Source organism: Cebus imitator, unplaced genomic scaffold (assembly GCF_001604975.1).
Source record: "Cebus imitator isolate Cc_AM_T3 unplaced genomic scaffold, Cebus_imitator-1.0 Scaffold440, whole genome shotgun sequence".
NCBI classification, from domain to species: Eukaryota; Metazoa; Chordata; class Mammalia; order Primates; family Cebidae; genus Cebus; species Cebus imitator.
The window spans coordinates 67,733-78,926 of record NW_016107755.1 but is presented as its reverse complement, the minus strand read 5'-3'; the positions used below and the strand labels follow the sequence as shown (position 1 = coordinate 78,926).

Sequence of the window (11,194 nt, the reverse complement as noted above, 5' to 3'; positions counted from 1 at the left end):
ATGACTGCATCACTTTACTCCAGCCTGGGAGACAGAGCAAGACCCTGTCTCAAAAAAACAAAAACAAAAAAAGTCAGTTGCAGGGATTGAACAAGGCAGTCTGATTGATCTTGATGGCTATTCATGTGAAATAAAGACCCTGGGGTTTTGGTTGATGATATTCACAAAATGAGCCAATTGGATAATGAGGATCACAACAAAGATAATTTAATGTGAAGCTGAATTAATAAGGCTCTTGGGGCCTAGGTCACGGATCTAATAGTCCTGCTAAAACCTCCACGGGTCAAAACACTGTGCACTATGATTTAAATTGTGCACCGATAGGTTAGATCCCAGAATAATGAGTGATGGAAGCCACGGCAGTGAGCCTGATGACCCAAATCTCTCCGCCCAGAACTGTCTTTCAAGCTCTAGACCTACAGAACCACCTGGAGTTAATTTTTTTTCCCCTTGAGACAGAGTCACTCTATTGCCCAGGCTGGAGTGCAGTGGCACGATCTTGGCTCACTGAAACCTCTGCCTCCTGGGTTCAAGTGATTCTTCTGCCTCAGCCTTTCAAGTAGCTGGGACTACAGGCATGCACCACCATGGCTGGCTAATTTTTATATTTTTAGTCGAGACAGGGTTTTACCATATTGGTCAGGCTGGTCTCAATCTCCTGACCTCGTGATCCGCCCGCCTCGATCTTCCAAAGTGCTGGGAGTACAGGTGTGAGTCACAGTGTCCGGCCTCACCTCGAGTTAATTTAAATGTCAGGCCCAGTTTGTCCAGACCTGCTCCTCCTCCACAGTCTCCTGGCTCAGTGAGTGGCAGCATCATCCACTTAGCTGCACAAGCTGCACAGGGTGGCATCGCCGACGCTCCTTCTCCCTTACCTTCCACCTCCCAAGTCCAGCCCAGCACAAAGCGCTGTTGATTCTGCCTCCCACATCTCCCTGGAACTTGTCATCTCTATCTCCATCGCCTTCCTGCCACACGCTGCCTCCATCTTGCCTGGACTCCTGCAGTGGTCTCCTAGCTGGTCACCCAGATCTGCCTCTGCTCCTCTCTGGGTTGTTTTCAGCCCCGCAACCACAGTTATCTTTAAAACACATAAATCTGACCCTACGCCTTTCTTTCAAACCCAGCAGTGGCTTTTCACACATCTTAAAGAACAAAATCCTCCTGGCCAAGATTGGCCCCTACATGCCTCTCCAGCGTCCCCTCCCGCTGCATGCTCTCCTCTGTGCGCCACTGGCCTTCTTTCAGATTCGCCCAATGGGCCACAGTCCTTTCTGCCACGTGGCCTTCGGAGCATGCTGTTCCCTTACCTGGAACAACATTCCCTGCAGTCTGTGCCTTGTGAACTCCTGCTTGCCCTCCAGCAGTCTTTCCTGACTTCCCCAACCGGGTCAAATCCCCTACTGATAATCTCAGAGCATATGAATCTCTTCTTTGCAGCACACGTAATTACACAATTACATGTGTAATTTTACTTGTATTTGGGCATGTATATATATTTTTTATACCTGTCCCTCCTGCTAAACTATAAGGTGCACAAAGGCAAATTCCTGGAATGCAGGGCTCAATATTGGTTGAAAGAAAGAACTGTATCAAATATCTGATGGACTGACATAGATTCTGTGTAGTTACAGAACTAGAACTAGGATCAATAAGTGAAAGTTACAATAAGAATGATGATGATATATTGCTGAGCACCCACTATATGCCAGGTATTGAAATTACTACATATTATATCTTAATTCAACAATAAATGAAGTAGTTAAAATTACTTCACAGAGAAAAGAATTCTGTTAGGTTAAGCAATTTGCCCAAAGTAGCACAGTTAACAGTGAAGCCTGTGGGAAGTGGGCCTGTGGGCTCCTGGCTCTCTGTTCTTTTTTTTTTTTCTGAGATGGAGGCTTGCTCGGTTGCCCAGGCTGGAGTGCAGTGGCACGATCTTGGCTACTGCAACCTCTGCCTCCAGGGTTCAAGTGATTCTCCTGCTTCAGGCTCCTGAATAGCTGGGATTACAGACACCTGCCACCACGCCTGGCTAATTTTTGTATTTTTAGTAGAGATGGGGTTTCACCATGTTGGCCAGGCTGGTCTTGAACTCCTGACCTCATGATCTGCCCGCCTCAGCCTCCCAAAGTGCTGGCATTACAGGTGTGAGCCACGGTGCCCAGCCTATTTATTTATAAGAGAGGGTCTAACTCTGCGGCCAAGTTGGACAGCAGTGGTGTAATCGTAGCTCACTGCAGCCTTGAACTCTTGGACTCAGGCAATTTTCCTACCTCAGCCTCCTGACTAGCTAGGACTACAGGTGTGTGCACACCCAGCTAATTTCTTTTCCTTTCTCTTTTGTTTACTTTTTTTTTTTTTGGAGATAGGGTCTCACTCTATAGCCCAGGCTGGAGTGCAGTGGCATGATCACAGCTCATTGTAGCCTGGACCTCTTGGGTTCAAACAATCCTCCTGCCTCAGCCTCCTGAGTAGCTGGGACCACAGCACCAGGCCTGGCTAATTTTTAAAAATTTCTGATATTTTGTTTAAACTTTCTTTTTGATTTGGCCAATCTTTCTTTCTTTCTCTTTCCTTCTCTCCTGCTCCTTACCCCTTGCCAGTTCTCCCCTCCCCAATTCTCCCCTGTCCTCTCCTCTCTTCCCCTCTCCTTTTGAGACAAGGTCTCACACTGTTGCTCAGGCTGGAGTGCGGTGGTGCTCTCACTGCTCACTGCAGCCTCAATCTCCTGGACCCAAGTGATCCTCCCACCACAGCCTCTGCAGTATCTGGGACTGCAGGAGCACACCAGTACACCCAGCTAATTTTTTTTTTTTTTTTTAAGAGGTGGGGTTTCTGCATGATGCCCAGGCTGGTCTGGAACTCCTGAGCTCAAGTAATCCACCTGCTTCGGCCTCCCAAAGTTTTGGGATTATAGGCTGGAGCCACTGCCCAGGTCTCTTTTCTTTTCTCTTTCTTTCTCTCTCTCTCTTTCTCTCTTTCCTTCCTTCTTTCCTTTCTTCCTTTTCTTTCTTTCCTTTCTCTCTCTCTCCTGTCTCTTTCTTTCCTCTTTCTTTCTGTCTCTCTCTTTTTTTAGCTGCTCCTTGCTGAGCAAGGCTAACTGGTAAGCAGTGGTCAGCCCCAATCTTTCTATTACGTTTCTTTTTCTTATTGCTTTGTAACAGCTTTTTGCATTTTGTTTATTTCGTCAACCATTTATTCCTAGATTGTAAATTGTCTTTCAACCTTACCATAAAGAAGCTTTGTCATAGAGAAGCTTTGTCAATTTTTAGCTGTTCTTTGAAGATTTTAAAACATTGATTGCTGACTGGGCATGGTGGCTCACGCCTGCTCAGCCTGACCAACATGGAGAAACCCCATCTCTACTAAAAGTACAAAATTAGCTGGGCGTAGTGGCACATGCCTGTAATCCCAGCTACTCGGGAGGCTGAGGCAGGAGAATCGCTTGAACCCGGGAGGTGGTAGTTGCTGTGAACTCAGATCGCGCCATTGCACTCCAGCCTGGGCAACGAGAGTGAAACTCTGTCTCAATAAACAAAACAAAAAACAAACAAAAAACCCAAAATATTGATTGCTAAGAAAACAAGGACAACAGAAAACATGGGTAGGCTACAAAGTATAACAAAGTCGTGCACAGTCATTACCATTTTGATCCCTGGTCTCTTGCAAATGTGCTTCAAATCCTAGCTTAGGCACTTTCTGTCTGATTGTAGGCATTTTTTTTTTTTTTTTTAAGAGATGGGGGTCTCAGGCTGGGCACAGTGGCTCATGCCTATAATCCCAGCACTTTGGGAGGCTGAAGCAGGTGGATCACATGAGGTCAGGAGTTTGAGACCAGTCTGGCCAACATGGTGAAAACCCATCTCTACTAAAAATACAAAAATCAGCTGGGCATGGTGGTGCGCGCCTGTAGTCCCAGCTACTCAGGAGGCTGAGGCAGGAGAATGGCTTGAACCCCGGAGGCCAAGGTTGCAGTGAGCCAAGATTGTGCCACTGCACTCTAGTCTGGGCGACAGAGTGAGAGACTCCGTTTGGGGCGGGGGGGGGGGGGGGGGGGGGGGGGGGGGGGGGGGGGGGGGGGGGGGGGGGAGAGAGAGAGAGAGAGAGAGAGAGAGAGAGAGAGATGGGGGTCTTGCTCTGTCACCTAGGCTGGTTCAATCATAGCTCACTGTAGCCTCAAGCTCCTAGTCTCAAGTGATCCTCCCGCCTCAGCCTCCTGAGTAGCTGGGGTCATGACTTTGAGCCACCTCGCCAGGCTGCAGGCCAATTTCTTAATCTTGCCAGGCTTCGGTCTTCCAGTCTACAAAATGGGAGTAGCAGAATTTGCTTACAGGAATTTGGGGAAATGTGTAGTTCTGGCTTTGGGTGAAGACCTCTATCTTTCTCTGTAGCAGGTTCATAAATCGAATCAGAGCAAACAGCTGGTCTCTTAAAAACTGTATTTATCAGGGTCTTCTAAGAAAACGGTTTGAGGTGTGATGGAGGCAGAAATTAAGATTTATTGAGTATTTAGGGCCAAGTAAGGCGCACTGGATGGTGTTAATCGTTAACTTGTGGAAACCGTCCGGAATGTGTATACTTTCTTTCTTTTCTTTTCTTTTCTTTTTTTTTTTTTTTTTTGAGACAGTTTCGCTTTTGTCGCCCAGACTGGAGTGCAATGGCACGATTTCGGCTCACTGCAACCTCCGCCTCTAAGGTTCAAGCGATTCTCTTGCCTCAGCTTCCTGAGTGGCTGAGGCGCCCGCCACCACGCCCGGCTAATTTTTGTATTTTTAGTAAAGACAGAGTTTCACCATGTTGGACAGGCTGGTCTCGAACTCCTGACCTCGGGTGATTCGCCTGCCTCGGCCTCCCAAAGTGCTGGAATTACAGGCGTGAGTCACCGCGCCAGTCCCGGAGTGTGTATTATCTCAATTTTACCGGGAGTAATTGTGCTCACGGAATCCACTTTTGTGGCCTCTACCCCTAAATGGATCACCACCAAGTCGCCATGGCGCGCCTCCGCCAAGAAGCCCTCCAGGCACTTCTACTTTCCCGGACCCGCCTCCTGCTCAGGCCGGTTAGACGCGCCGTTAGCAGCGTGGGCGGAGTTGCTTCTGCCTTCGCGGAACCAACTGGCCTGACTTCTGGTGTCTCCCGCTCTCTAAATTAAAAGCCAGCTCTTCTCCTTTCGGGCTCCCGACGGTGCTTTTCGGGATTTGTAGTCAGACGCGCTTCAGCCGGCTCCACGGAGAGCAAAGACAAGACTCCAATTCCCAGCATCCCCCGCGCCGGGAGCGTGCAGCGCCTATTGTCACCGTCTTCACTTTTCCACTCCTTCCCTTACCTCCCTTCTCTTCTGAATTCTCCATTCTGGGCTCTTGTCTGTGAAATCTTTCGTCGCTTTCCCCGGCATTTTTTTTTTTCTTTCTTTTTTTTTTTTACCATCTTTCAATCTCCGGGACCCAATGCGAGACTTTGGCTCCGATTAAGCGACTGCCCGAGACTCGGGGTGCACGAGGAGGATCGACAGAGCGGTGAGGGGACCTAGGAGGGTGGGAGTGGCATAGGTATGAGAGAGAGAAAGGTGAGTGAGAGGCCAGGTGTGGAAGATGGGTCACGGTGAATGGGAAGGGAAAAGAGGTGACTTCAGATTTCGGAAGCGTGAAGGAGAGAGGTTATCGCCATACTTAGCAGAAGTGGGCTAAGAGATAGAAGATAGGAAGGACGGGCAGATTTGGAGCTTATTTGACTGATCTGGACCAGGAGGGATGGAAGAGAGAGGTGTGGGCTCAATTTTCTTTGCCAAAGGTGAGACAAGTCATTGAATACAAAATGATCTTGCAAACATAGGACAATTAACAATTCTGTCACATGGTAATTGAGGGAGGACTGGAGTTGAAGGGCAGAAGTAGGGTGAGGAGACAAGAAACGGCGAGAGATTGGTCAGATTTGGAAGAAACCAGAAGAGATGAGTGACATGGGAAAGGAAGCCACAGAAAAGGTTGGGTTATTGTGGGGGCTCATGGATCTGGAATCAGAGTTAGAAAGGTCAGGGGTGACACTGGCATGGATGGTGGGGGGTGCGCCTCTGACGTTTGCATTCCTCAGGTGATGGAGAGCACCCCTTCAAGGGGACTGAACCGAGTACACCTACAATGCAGGAATTTGCAAGAATTCTTAGGGGGCCTGAGCCCTGGGGTATTGGACCGATTGTATGGGCATCCTGCCACTTGTCTGGCTGTCTTCAGGTGAGGAGCCCCTTCATGGCAGGGAAATGTAATGGGGTCTGCGGATTGGAATAAAATATCATGAGTAAAAGCATAGCAGTCTGGATTGGGGCTGGGGACTGGGGGTGAGGGTTGAAAATTGCTCCAAAGTGTGGGAGGCCAAAACAGCAGGACTGGTAAAGCTGTGCTGGAGTGAGATGAGATGTTTGAGAGTTAATTGAGGGCAGAGATGCAGACACAATGCAGCTTCTGAAATGAACCTTTGACCTTTATCCCTATACAGGGAGCTCCCATCCTTGGCTAAGAACTGGGTGATGCGGATGCTCTTTCTGGAGCAGCCTTTGCCACAAGCTGCTGTAGCCCTGTGGGTGAAGAAGGAATTCAGCAAGTAAGTCTCAGCCAGATACAGATTTCTCAACAGCAACATTTCCCAAACTGCTGTTTCTTGGAGCACTTCTAGGAAATATTAATATATCACAAAATTTTAAAATAAATACATTTAGGAAATGCTGCATACTGCGTTTTCCCTTTTATTTCCCAGCTGACTTCTTGCTTTCAAGTGTATCTTCCCTCTTAGAGAGTTATGTGTGTGATCTGCAATGAGGCTCTGATAGGTAATGCAGTAAAGACATTTGTCTTAAGAAGATACTGATTTCACTCTGTGGAACAGTAGTTCAAAGATCAGCAAGTTCAGAACAGGCAGGAATGGTAACTTTTATGGGCCTTCTCTTTGTTCTCCAGACACCCCCACTCACCTCTCTGCTTCTGTTCCAGGGCTCAGGAGGAAAGTACAGGGCTGCTGAGTGGCCTCCGGATCTGGCACACCCAGCTGCTCCCAGGCGGGCTCCAGGGCCTCATCCTCAACCCCATTTTCCGCCAGAACCTCCGCATTGCCCTTCTGGGTGGGTATGTGACTTCTATCTCTTCCTAAGCTAGGCCAGGGGAATTGCTGCTAATTAAACTGCTATTAAACTTTGGATGGGGGAGCTTATGGGGGCCTCCCTGGAACCTTGTGGTCTCCACCTTGGGGAGCTCCTTTAGGAATATGTAGGACCAGATGTAGCTGTGTGGTGTAGGAAATGTCCCCCAGTCATGGCCCCTGAGGATAAGGGTGGAAAGATGGCAGAAGGGCGGCAAGGAACACAGACAGAGTTCCTTACTCTTTTTTTGTTTTGTTTGTTTTTGAGACAGAGTCTTGCTCTGTCACCCAGGTTGGAGTGCAGTGTGACAATCTCGGCTCACTGCAATCTCCACCTCCTGGGTTCAAGTGATTCTCCTGCCTCAGCCTCCTGAGTAGCTGGGATTACAGGCACCCACCACCATGCCTGGCTAATTTTTTATATTTTTAGTAGAGATGGGGCTTCACCATATTGGCCAGGCTGGTCTCGAACTCCTGACCTCCAGTGATCTGCCTCCTTGGCCTCCCAAAGTACATGGATTACAGGTGTGAGCCGCAGTGCCTGGCCAGGGTTCCTTACTCTTGGCCCATCCTGGCTATAGGGGGAAGGCCTGGTCTGATGACACAAGTCAGCTGGGACCAGACAAGCATGCCAGGGATGTTCCCTCCCTTGACAAGTACGCTGAAGAGCGATGGGAGGTAAGCACTTGGGACTTTGCTTCTACCTCCTATGGCCCTTGGGGCATGGTCTCCCTGTTCTTTCTGTTCTTCAGGTGGTCTTGCACTTCATGGTGGGCTCCCCCAGTGCAGCTGTCAGCCAGGACTTGGCTCAGCTCCTCAGCCAGGCTGGGCTCATGAAGAGGTAAGGAAGTTAGAGGTACAGCAGCTTGCTGCTGTGCCATCTCCTTGAGTCTCTGAGAAATGGTATCTGGGGCTAGTCAAGATCAGAGGACATTGTCTGGAAAAGGCAAGCTGAGTAGAATACAGCCAGAGATACCCAGAAAAAACATGGGCGGACAAGTGGGCATAGTAGCCTTTCTCTGCATATCACCATCATTGTCCCTCTCTTTGTCCTTAGTACTGAACCCGGAGAGCCGCCCTGCATTACTTCTGCTGGCTTCCAGTTCCTGTTGCTGGACACCCCAGCCCAGCTCTGGTACTTTATGTTGCAGTATTTGCAGACAGCCCAGGTGAGGAGGTGGGGGCCACTTGCCAGCATGCTCTGCTCCTCGCAGGTCTCACTGAGAGACTTCTGCCTACAGACTGTTCCCTAATGTTCTCTCTTTGTCCCTTTCTTCCCATTGTCTCCCTCCCATCTCTCCTTTGTCTCTGCCTCTTTCTCTCTAGAGCCGGGGCATGGACCTAGTAGAGATTCTTTCCTTCCTCTTCCAGCTCAGCTTCTCTACTCTGGGCAAGGTAAGCAGGGGGCTGATGGGTATGGAGATGCAAAGGGGAAAGCAAGTTGTGGGGCAGTAGAGCGAGAAGATAAGAATAAACACAGAACAGGCAGAGATGGATGGAGAAAGAATGAATGTGTGGGGTTGGGGGTGGGTGGGTTGTGTTTTGGACCCCAGCTGGTCACCTCTCATCCCCAGGACTACTCTGTGGAAGGTATGAGTGATTCTCTGTTGAATTTCCTGCAACATCTGCGTGAGTTCGGGCTTGTTTTCCAGAGGAAGGTATGAGCACCTAAATAAGTGGCTTCCAGGGAAGAAACAGGGTGGTGTGTTACCTTCACCATTAAAAAAGAGTGGTGTCTTGGGGCAGTAGCAGGACTGAATACGTGGGTCTCTCGGGGGAGAGAAGTTGGGGGTTGAGGTTCTGCGTCAAGGCATCTGCCTTTCTATCCTTTCCAGAGGAAATCTCGGCGTTACTACCCCACACGCCTGGCCATCAATCTCTCATCAGGTGTCTCTGGAGCTGGGGGCACTGTGCATCAGCCAGGCTTCATTGTCGTGGAAACCAATTACCGACTGTATGCCTACACAGGTGAGGCGGGACAGAGGGCCCCTGGGAGGGCAGACTGGGGGAGAGAGAATGCCAGTTTATGTTCACATTTAACTGGCAGTTTACAGAGCTCTCTGACACTTCTCATGACACTTGAAAGAACGGCTTGAGGGAGTCTGGGTGTCGGGGTGGCCTCCTCATCCTCTTTCTATCCCTGGCTCAGAGTCGGAGCTGCAGATTGCTCTCATTGCCCTCTTCTCTGAGATGCTCTATCGGTTCCCCAACATGGTGGTGGCGCAGGTGACCCGGGAGAGTGTGCAGCAGGCAATCGCCAGTGGCATCACAGCCCAGCAGGTATTCCCACTTGGGAGAGGTGGAGCAGGAAGACAGGCCACACTTGGGCTATGGGGTGCAGGGTGGTCACATTATGGAAGGCTAGCTCTGAGTCTGTGTTTGAAGAGAAATCAAGGCTTTGGGTGTGAGAACAGGCAGACCCTTGAGAGGGAGAAAATGGAAGGCGGAGGTATAGCTCTGGATTTGTGCCTCGGCACCACCACATCCTAACTGCATAAACTAGACCTAGTTGTTTTGCCTCTGTGAGCCTCAGTTTCCGCATCTAGTAAATAACAGTTCTCACCTCAGGGTTGTTGGGATAATTCATTGGAATAATTGGGGTAAAGCATTGAGCTCAGCACCTGCCATGCAATAAGTGCTAAAAAAAATTGTAGCTGATGCTATTTTAAAGAAAGAAAAACAAAACATTACTGGAAAGGGCGAATGTGCTGGAGAAGAAATAGCAGATGTGACCACTGGGAGCAGCAACTTGGGATAACAGCTGAACTGGGATGGGTGGAGTTGATGACAGCAGTTACGAGTTTTTAGAGTAAGCTGATGTTCCAGTGACATTAGGTGACAGCTCAGATGGCTTTCCTGCTCTCTTGCTGGAGCCCTCATGACATTCTTGTCTGTTTTCCTAGATAATCCATTTCCTGAGGACAAGGGCCCATCCAGTGATGCTCAAACAGGTACAGACAGGCTGCAAGATGTCAGAGGCTGGCAGCTGGTGATGAGAAAGATGTTGGAAAAGAAAAAGGGGCATCCAAATCTGGGAAAGGAGCAGAGGGCCTGGTAGTTTGGGGCAGTATTCCTGAGTCCCTACAGCAAACCCTTGCTCCTTGCAGACACCTGTGCTGCCCCCTACCATCACCGACCAGATCCGGCTCTGGGAGCTAGAAAGGGACAGACTCCGGTTCACCGAGGGTGAGTCGCTTTTGGTGGCCAAGTCTTGGTCATTGGTCAGAGGATGGGCAGACAATTCAGTGTTGATAAGTTGTAAAAGCTTTCCATGCATTTTAATTTTTACTTCATGAAATAGGAGAAAAAAGCTGGCAGGAGAGTTTTTTGTTTTGGGGTGAGTCGGTAGTAAATTATCCCTAATCAACGCACTTTGGATTTGGCTAGGGGAGGGAATAATTCACAGTAATTTCTATTGGGCCTTTATGAATATGACCGATCACATTAGTATTAAGATAAACCCCTGAGCAGACAAGCATAGATAATTAGTTTCTAAAATTGCAGTGGGGAAAAGCCCAGATGCTCTCCAGGGCTGCCACGAAGGAGCTGGGGGGATTTCCAGCAGGAGCTCCGAGCCTCACTTTCTCATCTTCTCCCCGTGCCCCTCCCGTTCTGCCGACCCCAGGCGTCCTGTATAACCAGTTCCTGTCACAAGTGGACTTTGAGCTGCTGCTAGCCCACGCGCGGGAGTTGGGCGTGCTGGTGTTCGAGAACTCGGCCAAGAGGCTCATGGTGGTGACCCCAGCCGGGCACAGCGACGTCAAGCGCTTTTGGAAGCGGCAGAAACACAACTCCTGAGCGTGCAGGACCTGGACCCGGGCGGACCTCGGCGGGCGGACCTCGGCGGGCGGACCTCGGCGGGCGGGACCGGGCGGGGCGGGGCTTCAGAACTCAGGTGTTTTTTATTTACGCGTTGGGACTTCTCTTGTCTAATAAAGCTGTGATAGTGAGCAGTGGGGTCCGGCGCTCCTCCCGGGGGGGTTTGCCTTCGCTGCGAACGCAGTCCTCTCTACGTCGACTACTGTTGGACCCGGAGGGAGAGGGTGGGGCCGAAGCCAGCTAC

At 49.8% G+C, this 11,194-nt stretch overlaps 1 protein-coding gene across 1 annotated transcript; it reads left to right on the top strand.

The window, feature by feature from the left end:
• The first annotated feature begins 5,260 nt into the window (after positions 1-5,260).
• GTF2H4 (general transcription factor IIH subunit 4) lies at positions 5,261-11,081 on the top strand. Its single transcript, XM_017510455.2, has 14 exons — positions 5,261-5,519; positions 6,094-6,233; positions 6,496-6,600; positions 6,987-7,118; positions 7,713-7,809; positions 7,884-7,972; positions 8,189-8,300; positions 8,458-8,526; positions 8,706-8,789; positions 8,967-9,099; positions 9,281-9,411; positions 10,035-10,082; positions 10,239-10,317; positions 10,757-11,081. Exons 2-14 carry the CDS (start codon positions 6,097-6,099, stop codon positions 10,927-10,929), a joined length of 1,389 nt encoding a protein of 462 aa, XP_017365944.1. The 5' UTR covers positions 5,261-5,519; positions 6,094-6,096; the 3' UTR covers positions 10,930-11,081.
• Positions 11,082-11,194: the final 113 nt, after the last annotated feature.

Bases quoted from the DNA above. Each gene is read 5' to 3' on its own strand.
- GTF2H4 (XM_017510455.2), top strand. From the start codon at position 6,097: ATGGAGAGCACCCCTTCAAGGGGACTGAACCGAGTACACCTACAATGC. The intron at 6,601-6,986 runs GTAAGTCTCAGC...CTTCTGTTCCAG, and splicing joins GTGAAGAAGGAATTCAGCAA to GGCTCAGGAGGAAAGTACAG. The intron at 9,100-9,280 runs GTGAGGCGGGAC...TCCCTGGCTCAG, and splicing joins CCGACTGTATGCCTACACAG to AGTCGGAGCTGCAGATTGCT.